At 43.4% G+C, this 20479-nt stretch overlaps 1 protein-coding gene across 1 annotated transcript; it reads left to right on the forward strand.

Moving 5' to 3' along the window:
• The first annotated feature begins 263 nt into the window (after positions 1-263).
• On the forward strand, positions 264-19848 carry arl6ip5a (ADP-ribosylation factor-like 6 interacting protein 5a). The gene is made up of 3 exons (XM_060919226.1): positions 264-466; positions 17799-18019; positions 18965-19848. The coding sequence occupies exons 1-3, from the start codon at positions 288-290 to the stop codon at positions 19138-19140; spliced, it is 576 nt and encodes a 191-aa protein (XP_060775209.1). The 5' UTR covers positions 264-287; the 3' UTR covers positions 19141-19848.
• The last annotated feature ends 631 nt before the right edge of the window (positions 19849-20479 follow it).

Consider the following 20479-nt stretch of genomic DNA (forward strand, 5'->3'; position numbering starts at 1 on the left):
TAGGCTCCAGCTTGCCTGTGACCCTGTAGAACAGGATAAAGCGGCTACAGATAATGAGATGAGATTGTATGAACATTTTGGCACAAAATTGATTCCATAGAGAGGGTCTGAATAGAATTTTTTTTTTTTGGGGGGGGGGGGGGGGGGGGGTCTTTATTTTGTTGTAAACGCCTGATTCACGCTCCAGTCCAGATGGTGGCAGTAATGCTCCATATAAGCTGGCTGCCAACCGCCATTAAACTAGAAGAAGACCCGCAGCTCTGAGCAGCTGTTTACTCAGAAGTGGGATGGCTAAAGTCGAGTTAACGCCGCTTAGATCGTGGGATGATTTCTTCCCTGGATCTGAACGATTTTCCAAACCTGACTTCCACGATTTACCGAGATGGAACAACAGAGTGGTCAGCAACCTGCTCTACTACCAGACTAATTACCTGACTGTGGCTGTGGTTGTGTTTCTGATAGTTGGGTGAGTGTTGGATCATCAGTGGCTCCTTTTAGACACAGAAAACTCTGCTGCACTTCTGTTAACAGACTTAACACGGGCCTGTAGGGATTTTCATATCATTATTAATCTTTATTCATGATCTGGTTTTGTTTTTATGCGTCGAGATAATATAATTTGCTTTATTTAGTTCAATATAATACAACACAGCCAACAAAGTCCAGTAATTCCAGCCTGTATCACACTTAGGAGTTACAGGACATAATGTGTGATCCTCAGCCTCCAAATACATTGTGACATTGAATTTGATTTAATCATGCTTTTCTTTCTCTTCATCCCAATATGAACTTTGACTCCTCGATATCCGAGGTCTTCAGCCTGAGACGTGCAAAGTGTTGAGTAAAAGAGACCATGTTGCCACATGCACACGTCAGCTCCTGCTCACTGGGTCTGGGCTACTAACTGAACTGCTTATTATTTAAACACTTCTACTAAAATAGAAACATGAGGTAATTGTTGGATGTAAAGAGAGCTGACCCTGATGACATCATTATCTCTAGCCGCTTTATCCTGCAAGCTGGAGCCTATCCCAGCTGACTACGGGCGAAAGGCGGGGTACACCCTGGACAAGTCGCCAGGTCATCACAGGGCTGACACATAGACACAGACAACCATTCACACTCACATTCACACCTACGGTCAATTTAGTGTCACCAGTTAACCTAACCTGCATGTCTTTGGACTGTGGGGGAAACCGGAGCACCCGGAGGAAACCCACGGGGAGAACATGCAAACTCCGCACAGAAAGGCCCTCGCCAGCCACGGGGCTCGAACCCGGACCTTCTTGCTGTGAGGCGACAGCGCTAACCACTACACCACCGTGCCACCCTGATGATATGATTGCTATAAACTATTGACCATCTTCATGCCAGATCCACAGGGAATCAGGAGAGTTTGCGAACAAAGTCCAGCCCCAAGAAGGAGTGGATTTCATGTGACCCTCTCCTAATAGGGTGATTCTTCTGTTCCCCAGCTCTATATAGCACATAATGGAAACCTGGGGGGGGGGAATGTTCCCCAGCTCAGTATGTCAGGTTCGTGTACTATGACGGACTATAGAGATCTTGCATGTGACGTCACAGCCGATCCAGATTGTAACAGACGCCATCTTGTCGGTCAAACGCCATATTTCCGCCTTCTGGTTCTGCTTCTACTTCTACCTTTTCTTCTGGAAAACCCTATTATATACAATTCTACTACAACGGCTGCGGCTACAAGCTCTCCCTACCTGTGCACGTTTGTTTTTTGTGTGTATTTTTGCGTGTTGTTCGTCTGTACCGGACTTCAATATCCACTACAACCGTATGGACTTACTGGACATTGGTTTCCAGCAGAAAATGACGGTTTGTAGCGATTTCCATCGCATGCACAACATTCCGGACGAGATAGCGAGACCAGCGGGGTCTCCGTGGATTGTTATCGGGTCTGGCAGGCGAAGGAGGAGGCGGCGTCGGGAGCGGAAGCAAAAGCGAGGCTGCAGGCAGAGCCGGCCTGTTGACTAAGCTCAGAAAACAGCCACTCAAATCTCCACTGCCAAGCCTCTACCTCTCCAATGCCAGATCCATGGTAAACAAGACGGACGATTTGGAATTACAGCTGGAATTACCTTATTCTATTCTATAATCGGCTGGTCAGTGCTATACTAGATACTGCTGATGTATCAGTACTAGTAATACTTAAGTGACTTACCCGTCCAATGAGGATTGTTATTTTCTTGTTTACAAGATGCCACATCTGAGGGTGGCTGACAAATCCTGAATTTCTGTAAAGATAACTGTCCAGAGATTTATAAGCACGCAGTGCTTCACCACTGAACAGCGAGGGAAAGTTAATGAGGTAATTATACACGTCTGGGTATTCCACCTCTGGCAGTTCAATATCCACCGACACGGTCGTGAAAACTACGTCCGGTAAGCGATAAGGGTCACTAATCTGTAGGTCGTTTATTTTAGACATGTATCTAGTTATCTGTTCATTAGAAAAATGAGCTGTGTAGTCCGTCGGTTGAAATTGATCCATTTTGTATACGAGTGCAGCAGTATTCAGCTGTGTTTTTTACCGACAAGATGGCAGCTGTTTACATTCCAGTCACGTGACTGCAAGATCTCTATTGTGGGGGTGGAGGAGTGGGGGTCAGGATTGCTGTTCCCACGGGACCCTGGGAACACTGATATGCTCCCCTTGTAACATGTATTATTCCAGTCACATTTGTTTTCAAAGTATTGGATACTTTTTTTTTTAAAGCCATATCATCGAAGTTGATAAAAGTACAGTGTGGCCCTAGTGACACTCATTTAATATCTTTTGTACAGTGTAAAATGCATTACTAATTCTACTACAGTACTAAAAAAAAAAAGTCCCAGAGCTTTCCTTTTAACCTGGACCCTATTTTCCAATCTCTTCAAGTCCAGATTTTTACTCAGGACAACAATTGAAGTCAGTCCAGTATTGAGTTAGAACACTATAACCAGCAACTGCAAAATGGCTAGACAGTGCAAATTTACAGGGCAAACATCCATGTCAAAGTAAACCACTGTTTTACTTGTTTGGGGGAGGCTACGGCCTATTGGTCAGAGAAGCAGCTTTGGGACCCAAAGGTTGCTGGTTTGATTTCCTGGACCAGCAGGACTGGCTGAAGTGCCCTTGAGCAAGGCACCTAATCCCCAGCTGCCCTCTCGGCTGCTCGTTGTATGTCGCTCTGGATAAGAGTGTCTACTAAATGCCAGTTATGTAATGTTTTTGCCACTGACAGGCTCATGATGATGTTTTAAGTGACTGACAACATGGAAAGGATAACTACAGAGATACACCTGTGTCTGTTTAGCTCAGTAACTGTAAAGAAACTGTCAAAAATGACTTTCTGTAGTCATTTTTTAATTTTTTTTTTTACCTTTCACTTCTTGTGGTCTCTGATACAGTATCTCATTCAATGCCTGTAGTCAGTTATCTCACAGGGCTGTTTTCTGATGTTTACAAAAAGGATATCTTGTATGTTCTCAGACATTCATTCTTATTGTCGTAATCAGCAAAATATTTGGGCATATTAATTTCGTGCCTCATGTGAATCAATGAGCCTGCTTCCTTGGGCCACTTTTGGTAGGTACTAACCACTGCATACCAGGAACACCCCATGAGACGTGCCATTTTGGAGATGCTCAGACCCAGTCGTCTATCCATCACAATTTGGCCCTTGTGAAAGTCACTCGGGGTGGGTTTCCCAAAAGCATCATAGCACAAAGATAATCGTTAAATGGTAGAGCAAGCATCACAGTGAACACTCTCTCTCCTAGTTAAGATGCTCTTAGTGTTAAGAGGCTTTTGGGAAACCCACCCCCAGATCCTTACACTTGCCCATTTTTTTTTTTTTTCCTGCTTCCAAAATATCAACTTCAAGAACTGACTGTTCTCTTGCTGCTTAATATATCCCTCCCCTTGACAGGTGTCACTGTAATGAGAATGTTATTCACTTCATCGGTCAGTGGTTTTAACGTTATGGCTGATTCATGTGTTTCAAGAAGAACTTTTCCTTTAAATGTGGTAGAACACATGCAGACCTGGAGCTGAGTAGATGGGAATTCAAGGCCCTTTAAACTTGGCCAGTATGATCAAATCTGCATGATCGAGTGGTTGAGCAAGGGGGAAAAATAAATAGATTGATATTATATAAAATATCCTCCTCTTGTGTTTTTTTTTTTTTTTTCTTTTCAAAACCCAACAGGGTTTTTAGGCTGATGGTAATCATAGTCCTTCATCTCATGAATTAGTGTGAGGGTATGTATTTGATAGAGACCACTATGCTCTTCTCTAAGTTGCTCTGTAAAAGAGTGTCTGCTTAATGCTGTAAATGTTATGACAAAAAAAAAGCAGATATGAAAATATCTCGGTTGCCAGCTTTCCACAAAGCTGTTAGGAAAAAATCTCGAATTGCGCATGATTTACTAAATTTGTTTTTTCCAATGACCTGATATTGTATAATTCTTTAATGTTGAATTGTTATACAGTCATAAGACACTAGATATTAATGATCATAATGCATTCGACTCAAAAAAAAGAGAAATGCTGACCCCTCACAAGATGAAAAGTTACAGCAAACAGATCATGACTTCAGGAAACTATTCAAATCAGCTAAATATTTGACCGAGTGTTTGCATTGGTTACTGACGTTTTGGTTGCATGTTTGCGTTACATTTTCACAGAAACTCACCCAGCCTGTACTTCAGCCTGTTTTGATGGTAATTTTTAGATGTATTTTAGTTATAGTAGGAATGTGTCAGTTCAGAATCTAGTTCAGAATGTGTCAGTCACATGCTGAAATTTAGTTATATAATTAGAAACCGTTGAAATGATCAGGCATGTATCTATTTTGGGCATCTGTGGTGAAGATCCAACTAGTGTTTGTATTTTCAGTCTATCACTAGATGTCACCATTCTCCAATACTGTGTGTTTTCCCTTTATATCCATTTTCTGCCAACAGGGAACAGCTTCTGTTCTGGTTCGCATACCAAATCTTGCACTGCTCAGAGCATTTTGAGCTACAATAAATTTGTTCAGAATCTGGGGGCGTCGTGGTTCGGGTGGATAGGGTGCCGCGGATCCGGGGACCCGGGTTCGATTCCGGCCCGAGGTCATTTCCCGGTCCCTCCCCGTCTCTCTCTCTCCCGCCCGTTTCCTGTCTCTGCACTGTCCTGTCCAGTAGGGGTGAAAAAAGCCCCAAAAAAAATCTTTAAAAAAAAAAATTTGTTCAGAACCTGAAAAGCTGGTTCTCAGCTGGAACCAAAATATAGCTGGTTTCTCCAGCGCAAACTGTAGCGGCATCAATGGGTGCCATATTTTGCAGCAATGGAGAATGATACATCTTCAGAAAAAATGGACCGAAAACAGACATCTGCAATAACAGGACAAAAGCTTGCAGTTAATCAATGCGATCTGCCATCTTGCTACTACTATTTACCTGTTAAGTAGCTAAAGGGGGAAAAAAATCACCTTTTTCTAACATTTGCAGTAATGTCGGTGTCATGCACACAGAACCCACCCCAGGAAATAACGACCAGAGGGTCACCAGAAAAATGTGCGGCTTATCTGAGTTCAAGTGCGAGTCTCAGACATGCAGCCCTGGACTGTGACTAGCCTGATAAAACACACCATTGTGCATCACTGAAAGAGTTTTATGTGTCTGTGGCAGCGAGGCACAGTCTTTGGCAGTAACACGTCACGGGGGATCCCAGTGTAGCATTGACTGGGGAAACCATCTCAGAGCCGCCTACGTCAGCGCCATGCAGGGTTTTCATTAGTATGAAAACAAATCTTGCAATTTCTAACCTTATAAACCTTGAATTGGTGTCTGATGGAATCCTCATCCAGGCTGAGCTTCAAAACAGCATGCATTTTCTTGTCTTATTTCATCATGGTCAAAAATCACAACTTCTGTTTGGACACCTGTCTCACACTGCTGTCTCTTCTTTGCCCCTGTCCCAGACTTTGCCACCTTCTTTTCGCCAGTTTTCTCCTCTCCTTCTTTATCATTGCAGTTAGGGCAATTCACTGTAACATGTAGTACTGCCTCAAGCATATCGTTTTGTATCCTGTTCCTATGTCTTGTTTTCAGATTTTTGAGAGCACTTGCACCTCTTTCTGGCCAAGCATTGGTCACTGGCAGTGATGCTGCAACTTCTGCTATGAATGTTACTTTTGGAAAAAACTGCTTGTACACTGGCACTGACGAAAGCTGTACTATACACCATTCTGTACTGCTGATTCTGCTACTCCTTTCTACTTCTTCTTGTGGAACCTTGGGTTTGAGAGATGTTCTCAGATGATACTTGTAGCCCAGGCTGTAAAGCGTCAATTTTGTTAAGACTATCCTCTTAAAATAATCCATTTTATTTGTGAAAAAAAAAATCATTGAAAGTAATTGATCAGTCATTAAAATTCTAAAAGCAACTCATTTTATTTTGAAATAAATAGATGCTTTATAAATAATTCATTGAAATTGATTATATGCACTAAAAACTATTGAAAAGTGTTTAAAATGGAGAAAAGGAGAAATAGAAAAAAAAAAGAGTTGCTGCAGAAGGCTATGTAGAACGAGCTTCCCAAATAGCCAATTAGTGCATCTTGTGCGCCCCAGGTGATCAACCTCGTAGGTTGCGTCTGGTCGTAACTTCCTGTTTTGCGGCCATGTTTACGGTTGCTGCCTCATGCGTTGTCTGATCCAAACGCAGATAAAACCTGTTTTCATCCACGGGAGCAGTGTGAGACTGGACGATTTCTGCCGATCGGGCGAGGGTAATTGCTGGAACGCTTGTTCCTAAATTGATCACTCGGTCAAGTTTTTTTTTTTTTTTTTCTGTGACTTCATTTGATGAGGTCCCAGCCAAGGTCCACCGTCTATCGGGGAGTTTCCAGCTGGGTTCGTGTGAGGTTTCCAGAGATCCAGGGAGATTGTTTCTAGAGTCCATGATCCATAGATTTCCCAGTGTGAGCTGGGTGGCGAGCCACATTGAAACCACCAATATTGAACTGAGATTGGTGAAGGATTCCTTCATTCCCCCTTCCTCACGGACTGTGTGGTAGGACAGAATACACATACACTGATACATTTGACACGGATCTGAAGAAAAAGGGCCCCAACGCTAACTTTGGGACAGAGGGTTTTATTTTGCCGGCTTTATTATTTTAGTTATTTTTCATTGAATTCCTTGCAACAAACTGTTTTTATTTTTATTGTGTTATTGATTAATAACAAGTGGCCACACAAAAAACTCAAACCATTGTTGCTTGTGTCTTTCGACTACTAAACGACAAAGGCTCTCACAAGCTTGGTCTTCTATTACTGGTCCATCTATTAATATTGACTATTATTTACCTGTGCTCTGTTATTACATTGTAACAAGGGTTACATACTTCATCCCTTGCCCTTCACCAAGTAGTTGCTCAGTCAATTCTTCTTCCTTCCCTCCTTTGTAGAAATGGGTTGCTAGCTGTTTGACTTCATTCATTCCATAGGCTACGTTTACATTACGTCGAATCAGCGGATCATCAGATTAACGTTCTTAAAACGATTCGCGTTTACACTAAAACCGTTAGCCGTGCACACAGCAATGCCAATACGCGGATACGCTAATCACATGACTTTAGACGGCGCGTAACATGATCCCAGTGCATTTAGGGCATGCGCAAGGCTCACCACTTGCAAGTAGAAGGATGGCAAGCCGCGCAAGGCTCACCACTTGCAAGTAGAAGGATGGCAAGCCTAATACACGGATACGCTCGGCTCCGCAGGCATCCTGCACTCCAAATCACTCCGCCCTGAACAGCGAGTGCCCTCTGGAGGGTGCGCACTCCGGCCCTGCGCAGCTCACACAGCGCGCGAGTGAAGTGCACAAGCCACGATTCGGGACTGAGCCGCTGTGTGTGTGATCCCAGCGCATATCACTTACTACTTGCAAGTGGAAGGATGGCAAGCCTAAAGACAATCATAACTACACAATGGGCAGTATTTGCATCAGTATTTGCAGTATTTTCATACTTTTATACTCTTTTTAATGAAAGGTGATACAAGGCGGAAGTCCGCGCCGTTTTTCAGCAGTCGCGTCACATGACCAACGCCAGCGAATCAGGAAGGTGGATGCCACAGTGACGTTGTCCAATGACGACACCAGCTAGAGCTCAGCACAGCGTATCCGCGTATTCTGAATGTTTACACAGCACCGGAGCTGACACGATCTGGATTGAATACGTGGACGCTGGCGGATTCCCGTTTCCCGGCGTTTCCAGGGGGTTTAATGTAAACGGACAGTGCATCCGCGAAGAAAACGAGACAGATACGGTCTAATGTAAACGTAGCCATAGTCTTTAAAGTCACCTGAATTTGGATCAGACAATGGATCAAATGTAGAAAAGCAAGCAACTACTTCTGACATGTCTCCGAAGCTGATACATACTGTTCAGAGTCTTTGGATTTCTTCAAACACCCTTGGTGTCTGACAACTCAGCACTGATGCTTGTAATTGAGTCGGTCACTCTGTAGGATGGCAAGTGGAACTTCCTCTTGGAGTAGCCCGTCTAGTTTTTCCTGGGTAGAATTAACAGCAGGAATGATCGATGAGAAACTGAGTGAGTCCCTCTGAAATACTTTGGAAAGCTTGGACAGTACAAGCAGTACTTCCTTCAGAATGTAAATCACTCCAAGGAATTTGATGTTTTTCATCTTCAATAATCCCAATGCTGTGGCATCTTCATCTTGCATTTAGAGAGAGTGTCTGCAACCAAGCTTCATAGTTATTGTACATAGCTTTGACAGCCGAATCAAAACTCAACCAGCGAGTTCGACATGCCTTCTTCAGCCATGTCGCAACATTTTTAGAAGCACTTTTGCTAAGATTTAATTCTTTGAGTTGCAACTGCATTTTCAGGAATGTTGCCATTCTTTTGGGTGAATTGTCAAAGTTCCACAGTTGCTTTATCACTTGCTCCACATCTTTCAGGTACTTGATGCTGTCTTTACTGTCAGTACAGGACAAAGCTAACCTATGACAGTGAACGTTGATCAGCGTGGGGTACTTTTCTCTTAGCAGAGCAGCTACACCTCTTCTCTTTCCCACCATGACAGACACTCCATCTGAGGCAAACCCTGTCGACTTTTGGACATCCAGACCACTTCCCTGCACAGATTCCAGCAAAAGTTTGGAAACTGCTTTGGCATTTGCAGAAGAGAAATTTTTCAATATGTTCTGGCATGAAAGGAATGAGGTTTCTACTTTTCCAGACTTCTGATCAAAAAACTGAATGAATGAAATAAGATGTCACATCTAATATCTGAAATTATCTGCAAGTAAACCAAATGCCTCAGCTTTGTTTGCTTTCTCTATTACCATTTCCTTGACAGTGTCCCCTAAAGTTAGAACAAGTGCTCTCTGGGAACCAGCAGACTTGTGCTGGAAGTACTTGAGATTTTCATAGTCATACACTCTCAAATCCAAAAGAGGAATCAGTTTCCTATTTGAAATGTAATTCTTAAAATAAACTGTCAAACACTCTTTCATACAATGAAACTTCTACTTGTTCTTTGGTACATATGTGAATTAGGGATGATGACTGTTTGACCGATGGTTGACCGAATCAACATCAACCGGTTAATTTTTTTTTGGTTGTCGGTTAAAAAAAAAATCAATCGTTTTTGAAGCTGCCGATTTTGGAGCGGAGAACCTGGAATTCTGTGTTGTAAACGCTTGGGGCATGCCATGTGGTGTAAGGACGACAGCTGACAAATCAGAAACACCCATTCAGCCATGTCCTGCCCCAGTTGAAGACAGCTGCCACTCGGCGAAAGAAAAGTGTAGACACAGGCTTTTTAGCTTACAAATTACTATTCTTTTTTTTTTATTATTAGAAGGCACGTCAAGTTTAGTCCTGCCTTGGCCAGTGCATTCTGAAAGTATGTTTCGGTCTGTAGCCAACAATGCATGTTATTGCAGATCATATCTCTCCACACAAACTAAAGGGGCAGATGCCGACTTTTGGAGGGAAGGGGAGAGAATGAAATGACAGCGGTGTCTGGAGGGGGAGTGACAAACGCAGGTTTTACGTCTGTGAGCCAAGTCGGTGACTGCTTCAGAGCAACTTCAATACCATGCAGTAATGGCGTGTTGATATTGGTAACGGCGTTATAACTATTGTAGCTAATTAATTAGATTACCCGGCGTTATAACAGCCTTTATTTTAACGCCATTATTCCCATCACTGAATGTTATGTACTACTTCTAGCACTTGACTTTACTTTCAGCGCCATCATGGCCAACTGAAACTGTCTCTAAACTGGAGCCATTTGTCCTCCGCTCCAATACAAACCCCTCGACATCAGTGCCGCGTTTGACTAAATGTTTCGTGCTGTAGAAAAGCTAATGTGAGTGGAGGGCAGCGACTGGGACTGAATGTGCGGATGCTCGCGGTTAGATTTAGAATCGATTCTAATAATTCCAATTCTAGAATTTTAAACTCATAGGTTAACCGACTTTAACTAGGTAATGAGGCTCGGTGGCTGGTCAAGATTTTTTTTTTTTTTAAGTTTTCGCCATCCCTAATGTGAATGAGAAACAGTTTCTGTACAAGTTCTGTTTTGAATAGCTGATTTGTGAATACTTGATGTATCATGGCCTTTTAAAGCATCCTCTAAAAACCTAGTGCTAGGTGTATTCACAAACACATCCCTTTTATTTAGTTTGTGCTTAACCTTGTGTTTTCTACAAAGGATACAGAACATTCCTTGCCCTTCGACATACACTAGCCACCAGTAACTATTGAGTTTATGACTAAACTTTTTTTGGAAGTAGTTTCTTTTCTACTTTTTTACAAAATTTTGTCTGGCACAAATACATTTTGTGAACATCTTTGATTTCATCCATAAATAGTTGGTTAATCAAGGTTAGGCTTTCCTCAGGAGTAAGTGGTTGCTGATGACCAGATGCTTGATGTTGCTGAAATGGCTTTGCTACATGATGCAGTTGCTTCTGGAGCTTGTGTACATGTTGCCACTGGTTCTTTTTGTTGCTGATCATGATCACGGTCACGGGGTGGAGTACTTGTAACCGCACCAGAAATTGTACCTGTTGGTGTTTCAAGGGTCTTCACTTCAGATGGATCTGAAAATTAAGTTAGGATTAGGACAAGTAATATGACAAACAGCAAATCTTCTTGAATTCTAACTATTGTAAGCATGTTCAGCTTGAGGAAAAAGCATATATAAAACATTATCTCTTTGTAAACTGCAAACATCCCCAAGTATAACAATTATCTGTAAAATTAGATATATGGAATCTATTCCTCCATGACATGCCATCATTTAGAGATTCAAATCATGTCAATTTTGAAGCATACACCATTTTTGAAATTTTTCAATTTGCCATCTCCGCAGAATACTGTCCTGCTTTTAGTGTTTTCCTAAATGCTCATCTCTAATTTTTCCATACCTGTGTAATGAGTTTTGCATATAACATTCTGTATACACAGTGCTGAGTAAAGAAGACCCAACATCATATTTCTCATTTAAAGAATAATAAATTACTGTTATCCATCGTTTACTATTACAATATGAATTCTTAAACAGAAAAACCATACCTCCTTCCAAACTATTTTTTTCAGTAAAACACACACTACAACCATCAAGCACCAAACTCTGGAGCTTCAAACAAATGGTAAAAGAACTGGAAAACAAAAAAAAAACAACTGAATTTTAACAATGAAATCTTCGCAATCTGCCCGTCGAGTAATTTTGACGCTGCTTCACTTCAATGGGCGGAGTTTCAATGAGAATATCTGTGTATGCAATGTGCTGTGGTGATTTCTGTGATCATCCAAATCCGTTCAGAGACCTACACTGCTGTAATAATGGTAGATTTCATTCCTGGGTCTCATGGTAATTGGGCTTTGTGGCATACAAACTAATCAAGATTTGGGAAATCAGAACTTAACACGAACACTTGCAGAATGAAGAAATCAAATGTATAACGGCAAACATGCAAAATAGCAATAACTTTCAAAATGTAAACTGGACAGGGTTCTCCACTTTTCAAAAATAAAAGGTGGTGGAGGGGGCGGGGCGGGGCCCAGGAGGACAAAGTCCCCCTGAAGCTGACGGACTTTGAGCTTTTTTTTTTTTTTTTTTTTTAAAACAGTGAAACTGGCCAATAAATGGATAGGAAATGCTAAATCATTGTTAAAATCATTTTACAAAAAATTAACATTCATACTGTACATATCATAGTCAATGTCTAATTCATTTGACATTTCAGTTGAGGGGCGGCACGGTGGTGTAGTGGTTAGCGCTGTCGCCTCACAGCAAGAAGGTCCTGGGTTCGAGCCCCAGGGCCGGCGAGGGCCTTTCTGTGCGGAGTTTGCATGTTCTCCCCGTGTCCGCGTGGGTTTCCTCCGGGTGCTCCGGTTTCCCCCACGGTCCAAAGACATGCAGGTTAGGTTAACTGGTGACTCTAAATTGACCATAGGTGTGAGTGTGAATGGTTGTCTGTGTCTATGTGTCAGCCCTGTGATGACCTGGCGACTTGTTCAGGGTGTACCCCGCCTTTCGCCCGTAGTCAGCTGGGATAGGCTCCAGCTTGCCTGCGACCCTGTAGAAGGATAAAGCGGCTAGAGATAATGAGATGAAATGAGATTTCAGTTGAGACTGATGCGCCTGTTGCGTATCCCTGAATTATTTTTCTGTGTGAAAAATAAATGAACTTCCATGCATAAACAAAATACCCAATTACAATAAATGCATACTTTTTTTTTTTTTTTTTTTTTCAATACACAATGTTAATTGGGTGAAACCACTACAATCCGTGCATGTGCCTGAGACTGGCACTACAAAGCCATCCCGGCCTCTGTAGTTCGGGTCCTTTTGACCCAGGAATCCAGAAGTCCTGCAGTAAAGAACCACAGGGAAGCAGCGGGAAAATGCAGCTCTTGCCTACACAATTACAGATACGTAAAATAAAAGACCTGAACTTAGTGTGTGCGTGCATGCGCGCTGTTATATGATTACTGTGATTGTGTGTGTGGTCAGAAAAGACGATAGATAAGCGTAACCGTTGCACAATAATGCTACAAACACCCGCAAAGTTATTTAGCTGCTGGCTAGCTGCAGCGTTACTGTGTGTCAGTATAGTGTAACGTGGTGCGGTGTAGTGTAATGCAGCAATAGACCTCAATCTGCAGAGCTCTGTGTCACAATCTGTATGCAGCCGGCCAGATGTTTTTCTATTGCAATCACGTGGCCACTTCAGGTAGCCCCGAATGCATTCGTTTAATGGTCTTCTGAGTGTTAGTTACAAAATTTATAAAAGTGAATACGATTTATTTAGTGTATACTGCTGAAAGGTTGGCTTTTTGGGGGGGCCAAGGGAAGGGCGGCAGGCCAGAATAATAACGTGGCGGTGCGCCACTTTAAAAGTGCCCGTGGAGAACACTGCTGGGCATTTTCCGTGAGACTTGCCAGGTTTTTTTTTTTGGTTGGTTGGTTTGGTTTTTTTCTGCGAAGCTGAAACCAAACAGCGTTCGCTTTCATTTTTTCGTGGTCGCCATCTTACCATGTGGGAACCACGTGATATGCTATAATATGCGCTAAATGATTGGATGATATAAGGAGGATTAGCCAATTGGTTCCCACCTTTTATCTAGTCTTATGTACACAGCCTCAGCAACCGAACGGCGTGCAAGTAACGGTGTTCCTTATCAAATAAGTCTGACGAGAAGGTTCGAACAATTACAGGAAAACTGCGTTTGGCTGAAAAACAACCGATTCAGACGTCATTGCCGATTGAAATCATTGGTTGTAATCAGTTACTAGTAAAAACCCTGACCATGTCAGGGTGATATGAGGAGTGGGGAGCAGCTCGCCCCTCCTCCCTCTCTCTGGGATTCCCTCAAGGATTTCCCATTAGAGCAGACATGAGACGAGACTCTGCATCATGCGTTTGACCAAGTGAGAGTAATTGATTGACAATCCCTCCAGCCAAATGTGACACCCTCCTTCCCGTAATTTGCAGTTATTAACAGCAGGCTGTATCAAGTGACACAGGATACTCAAACCAGTGAACAGGTAACCCAGATGTTAATCCCAAAGAGTCATAGGGAACTCGTGTTCCATATGGCTCACTTTAATCCGATGGCTGGACGTTTAGGTCAGGATAAGACATGAGCCCGAATAATGGCCCGCTTCTATTGGCCAGGAATTTGCAGGGATGTCTGTCGGTGGTGTGCCGCAAATGCCAACTAGTAAATCCAGCAGCCACCCCGAAAGCACCTTTGTGCCCTCTCCCTCTAATCAAGACCCCCTTCGAAAGAATTGGCATGGATCTTGTCGGGCCATTGGAATGGTCAGCACTGGGATATTGCTTTTATTTTAGTCCTGGTGGACTATGCAACGCGATATCCAGAAGCAGTGTCTCTCTGCAGTATTTCGGCATGCAGTATTGTGGAGGCACTCTTCCGTGTCCTCTCCCAAGTCGGGATTCCCAAAGAAATCCTGACTGACCAAGGCACTACGTTTATGTCACGAACACTTTGCAAGGTATATGGATTACTGGGAATTAACAGCTGGTTTAGTGGAATGGTTCAATCAAACACTTGTTTTTTTTTTTTTTCTTGTTTTTTTTTAAATTTAGTTTGGAAATGATGCATGTAATTGGGATAAATGGCTTAAGCCCCTGTTGTTTGCAGTACGAGAGGTCCCGCAAGCCTCCATGGGATTTTCCCTATTCAAATTGTTACATGGGCGGCACGGTGGTGTAATGGTTAGCGCTGTCACCTCACAGCAAGAAGGTCCGGGTTTGAGCCCCGTGGCCGGCAAGGGCCTTTCTGTGCGGAGTTTGCATGTTCTCCCCGTGTCCGCGTGGGTTTCCTCCGGGTGCTCTGGTTTCCCCCACCAGTCCAAAGACATGCAGGTTAGGTTAATTGGTGACTCTAAATTGACCGTAGGTGTGAATGTGAGTGTGAATGGTTGTCTGTGTCAGCCCTGTGATGACCTGGCGACTTGTCCAGGGTGTACCCCGCCTTTCGCCTGTAGTCGGCTGGGATAGGCTCCAGCTTGCCTGCAACCCTGTAGAACAGGATAAAGTGGCTAGAGATAATGAGATGAGAAATTGTTACATGGGTGTAAGCCTTGCGGCATTTTGGACAATGCATGGGAAAATTGGGAAGATGGACCTTCAACTAGTAAAAATGAAATTCAGTACGTTCTCAACATGCATGCAAAGCTCCACACACTTAACCCAGGAGAATTTACAGCCGTCACAAGAACATCAAGCCCAGTTGTACAACAGGGGCACGCGCCTTAGAGAGTTCACCCTGGGAGCTGGTGCTTGTATTATTGCCCACTTCGAGCTCCAAATTGGTCAGCAAGTGGCAAGGGCCCTTTTGAGGCCACATGGCGAATCAGGGATGTCGATTATGAGGTGAGGTGAATGGGTAGGGGAGGGGTACTGCAAATACCGCCTCAACCTGCTAAAACATTGGAACAAGGGGGTCCTTGTGGTGTTGGCGTCGGTAGTTCCGGAGAAGGCGGAGCTGGGGCTGGAGATAAAAACAAAAGTAAGCACTCCAACCACACTGTTCCCCTGTGGAGACTGCCTCCCACCGGCCCAACTCCCAGAGGTTGCCGGGTTGCAAACGGAATCTTCCAACGTGTTCTTGCCCCTCCCTGGCTACACCCACCTCATAGAGCACCACGTTGAAACGCCCACAGGGGTGGTGGTGCATGGCCACCCGTACTGCTTGCCTGAACACAAAAAAGATGGTTAGAGACAGACTCAATGCCATGCTTGAAATGGGACTCCTCAATTTATGCCCACAGTGAATGGAGAAGCCGGTGGTCCTGATTCCCAAGACCGATGGTTCGGTTCTGTGTGGACTACAGAAAAGTCAGTGCGGTGTCTAGATTCAACACATACTCGATGCCTTGCATTGATGAGTTGCTCAATTGATTTAAGCGCTGCTTGCTTTTATTTGGCACTGGATTTGACACAGGGATATTGGCAGATCCCCTTGACTCCTCTGTCCCAAGAGAAAATGGCGTTTTCCACACCGTTCGGGTTACACCAATTTGTCATGCTTCCTTTTAGGTTATTTGGGGCTTCCGCTATGTTCCAGTGGCTCATGGGGAAGATCCTCCACCCCATGCCACCTATGCTGCAGCCTACCTTGATGACCTTTATTATATAAATCAATGATTGTCTGCAGCACCTAGAACACCTTGGGGCCGTCCTAGAGTCACTGAGGTGGGTGGGTCTCAAAGCTAACCCAAAAAAGTGTGCGATTGGGCAGGTGGAAGTATAGTATCTGGGTTTCCACTTGGGTTATGGGCAGGTGTGTCTCAAATTGACAAGACTGCAGTGATTGTAGCCTGCCTGAGGCCCAAGACCAAAAAAGAGGGTGAGACCGTTCCTGGGGCTGGCTGACTACTATTGCCAGTTCATGCCTAATTATTCAGACATCACCAGCTCACTGACTGATCTCACTAAAATGGAGCACCAGATCTGGTCCAGTGGACAGAGCAGTGCCAACAGGCCTTCACCAAGGTAAAAGCTGCACTGGGGGGGCACTTTTACACTCCCCTGACTTCTCCCTCCCTTTTATTTTACAGACGGGCGCATCGGTCTGGGGGCCGTTCTGTCCCAGAGGATGGAGGGTGAAGAACGTTCAGTGCTGTACATCAGTCGCAAGCTCTCAGTGCGTGAAACTAAATGCAGCACCATCGAGAAGGAGTGCCTGACCAAGTAGGTGGTCCTCACCCTCTGATACTACCTACTGGAGTGCTCTTTCACCCTCTGTTTGGACCATGCACCCCTCCAGTGGCTCCACTGCATGACGTATGCCAATGCACTGATCACCCGTTTGGTATCTCTCCCTCCAGCTATTTAAATTCAAGGTGGTCAACAGGTCGGGGGCACAGATGGAGACGGGCTTCCTGTCCCATCGGGGGAGCAGTCCGCTGTAGGCCAAATGGCTCCCCGGCCTGAGTCGGGCAGTGGGGAGTATGCGGCAGCGGGGGCGTGGCCAAGCGTCAGTTTGTGAATGGCGGGCAGGGCCAGGGAAGGTGAGTGACAGTCAGTACATCTGTTGTTGATTAATGTTGTCTGTGTGTTTTGCAGTGAGGATGGAAAATAGAAAAGGAGGGAGAGAGCAAAGAGAGAGAGGATCTCTCCCGACCAGAGCACGTGCGTGTGTGAGAGAAACATAAAATGAGCAAAGTAGAGCTGAAGAGCTACAAAAGAAGTGAAAATAAAAGTGGGTTAACATCATTCCCCACCTGCCGTGCTTCAGTATTCCATCTACATCAGGGGCTTGTTACACTGTCTTTTAAATTAAATTAGTTTTGTGGACTGGGGTAGCTATGGCCTGAAGGTTAAAGAAGCAGCCTTGGGCCCAAAGGGTTATTGGTTTGATTCCTAGTACTGGCAGGTAAATCAATGGCTGAATTGCTTTTGAGCAAGGCACCTAACCCCCACCTGCTCCCCAAGCCTTGCGTGTCTGCCCTCATTGTATGTCACTCTGGATAATGGTGTCTGCTAAATGTCTGTAATGTTTACTTCCATTGTGAATTGTGCAAAGCCCTCCATTCATGACGCATCCTTGATTACAACAGTTCCACTCAAAACTGGTGAAAATGTAGGGTGGTCCGTGAGCAGGCACCCAGGCTCAAAGAATCCTGAATGGAACCGGTTCAAGAACCTGTTCCCTGTTGGTCGAAAAGAAAGTGGTATTAGTGATGATCTGACTTTGTCCATTCATTTCTGTCCTCAGGTTTATGAACCCCATCGGCATGCTCACTGGAGCAGCAGCAGTAGTCCTAGCAGTGTTCCTTGGTGCTGTGTGGGCTGGAGACAACAAAGCTGTAATCAAGAACTTTAAGAAGGACAACCCTACTCTGTTTGTCTTTTTAGTGATGTTCGCCAGCTATCTTCTTGTGTCTCTTTTCGGCGGAGTCATGGTCTTCTTGCTGGGGATTAAACTCCCACTAATCTGTGAGTTCATGTCTTGTGATTAATGATTCAGCTGATTTGAGGAAGCTCACCACACTCGCCGTGCACCCAATGCCGTCAGTGTTCATTGTTTTGTTTCAAATTAGGATGCAGCAATATCGGAAATTATACATACAGCCCTTTTTTTTGGTGGTGGAATAAAACATATTCCTTCTAGTGGGTTTCACTCATTTTGTTTGATGCCATGTAATATTGTTAGCATATCATTTATCCTACATGTATTGTCACTCTACCCAATGGAGAATGAGCATTGAATAAGGTTTGATATTGCATGGTTATCAAGACATGACGTCACATTGGAGACGTTAAACTTCTGCACTAGCAAGTGACTGAGAATTTGTAAACAAACGTGGCTGCCAGGTTTGCTTCGTTAAATACGATTGAGAGAATTTTGAAAAAGATGCGTTGAACACCCAAAAGGACCGTGTATGATTGATTATTTTATTATTAGCTGGCTTTTTTTGTGGTACATCAGATGTATTCCATTCAGCTAGCATGATATTGTACTCGTCTTCGACTTAAGTATCATGCTAGCTGAATGGAATGTATCTGATATACCGCTCAATGCCAGCCAATATTATTTAATTGTAACCATACCATCAGCCAGTATCTTGATTTTCTGAACATGATCTCTGTATACAGACCATACAGTGCATTCCTGTAGAAATGTATAGCATGCAAAAGTACACAAATTATTTGATTAAGGAGCTTTTTAAAAAGTTATTGTAACTTAACACCACTACTTCTGTCCTTCAAGAACATGGATGTCTCTTTGATTTAGATATGCTGTATTAGGTTCATGACTAGAAATATATATAAATTTATTTATTTTCATTCTTCCCTTAGATTCAGTTAGCTAGTTTATTGGTGAATATGAAACTGCAAGTCATGAAACATCTGTTTGATCTTTGTCCTTTTACATTCCAGTGATCTTCGCTCATGCTTCTCTGCGTCTGCGCAACATGAAGAACAAGCTGGAGAATAAGATGGAGAGTGCAGGGCTGAAAAAGTCACCCATGGGCATTCTACTGGCAGCACTCGGCCAACAGGAAGAGAATTTAAGCAAGATTCAAAACTTCCTGGAGAGCAAACTCAAGGAGTGACAGTGAAGTTTTCTTGTCTTCAGTCTGCATGATCTAGAGCTGGGTGTACAGATGATTCACATCTGCAAAAGATGTGCGAAAGTATACTTGCTTGCAGTGAGATGTCCATCAAGTGACATGATGAGGTCATTTGCAAATGTTGCAAAGCACAATTTTTCTATAAAATATCTATAAATATATTTTTCTCCCCAATGGAAGAACCAAAGATTGAGAATTGTGAGCTGTAGGATGGGAATGTTGTATGTATGATGTGATGGTCACATGAAAATGACTCATGATGTCTTGCCAGATGAGTAAACTGTCTTCTGAATATAACATAACTTGAAGGTACACTTCTCATACCTGGTGGGTTTATGAGCTTTATTTAATCTATGATGAACCAAAGCCTGTTGGTATTATTTGGTTGTTTTCTAGGAGTTTCCTCTCTTTTGAATGCGTCTCATTTAACTTGAACTGGAATGGACAGCAGTATGTCCTGGTTCAAGAGGAAATAGCACACAGACTCATTTAGACTGTGGAAGTATTTGCGTTCAACATAACTCAAAATATTGTTTGTCAGCTGCTAAATCAAAATACAAATGTTTTGTATTAATAATGAACTATTCATTAACCTGTTGTTAATGTCTAAAAAAATTCAGTGTTACATTTTGTCTGAAAGGGATTAATTACAACACTCCATGATGTTTTTGAATGACAAATAAAAAAAAATCCTCCACTGTAAACTGGCTGATAGATTATTACTCCCCCCAAATCCCCTACAACTGGTCCTGGTGATCTCATTTAATAATTTCAGTAGATTACAGGGTCTGTTACTCAAACTCATGGTTGAGTTTGAACATCTGTAGTTCCTCATATGTCTGTTCTTCTGCACTGCTGAATCAGCAACAGCTCAACATGATATGCTTCCTTTTCCAAGCTGCACCCCATCTGGGCTAATTAACACTGCTTTGTTCCTCAGATTTCGGGGACATGTGATGCTAGTTAAGACCAGCTACGTTCTATGGTTTGGAGACAGTGGCACTGCCAAAGACAGGAGGCTGAATTGTAGGTAGTGGAGTTGATGTTATTTTAATTGGGAGTGACAAAGTTGGGCAGGATTCAAAACAAGAATATTAGAGCGATAGCATATGTAGGACGGCTTGGACAGAAAGTGAGAGGAGAGATTGAGATGATTTGGAAACGTACAGAGGAGAGATCCAGGGCATATTGGGGAAAAGAATGCTGGAGCAAAGAGGTAGATGAGATTTATGGATGTGGTGAAGGAGGACATCAGGACCGTTGGTGCGACAGAAAACGATATGGAGGGATGTTATCCGCTATGGCGACCCCTAACAGGAAC

This window comes from Neoarius graeffei, chromosome 4 (assembly GCF_027579695.1).
Source record: "Neoarius graeffei isolate fNeoGra1 chromosome 4, fNeoGra1.pri, whole genome shotgun sequence".
In the NCBI taxonomy this organism is placed as follows: domain Eukaryota; kingdom Metazoa; phylum Chordata; class Actinopteri; order Siluriformes; family Ariidae; genus Neoarius; species Neoarius graeffei.

Bases quoted from the DNA above. Each gene is read 5' to 3' on its own strand.
- arl6ip5a (XM_060919226.1), top strand. From the start codon at position 288: ATGGCTAAAGTCGAGTTAACGCCGCTTAGATCGTGGGATGATTTCTTC. The intron at 467-17,798 runs GTGAGTGTTGGA...TTCTGTCCTCAG, and splicing joins GTTGTGTTTCTGATAGTTGG to GTTTATGAACCCCATCGGCA. The intron at 18,020-18,964 runs GTGAGTTCATGT...TTTACATTCCAG, and splicing joins GATTAAACTCCCACTAATCT to TGATCTTCGCTCATGCTTCT.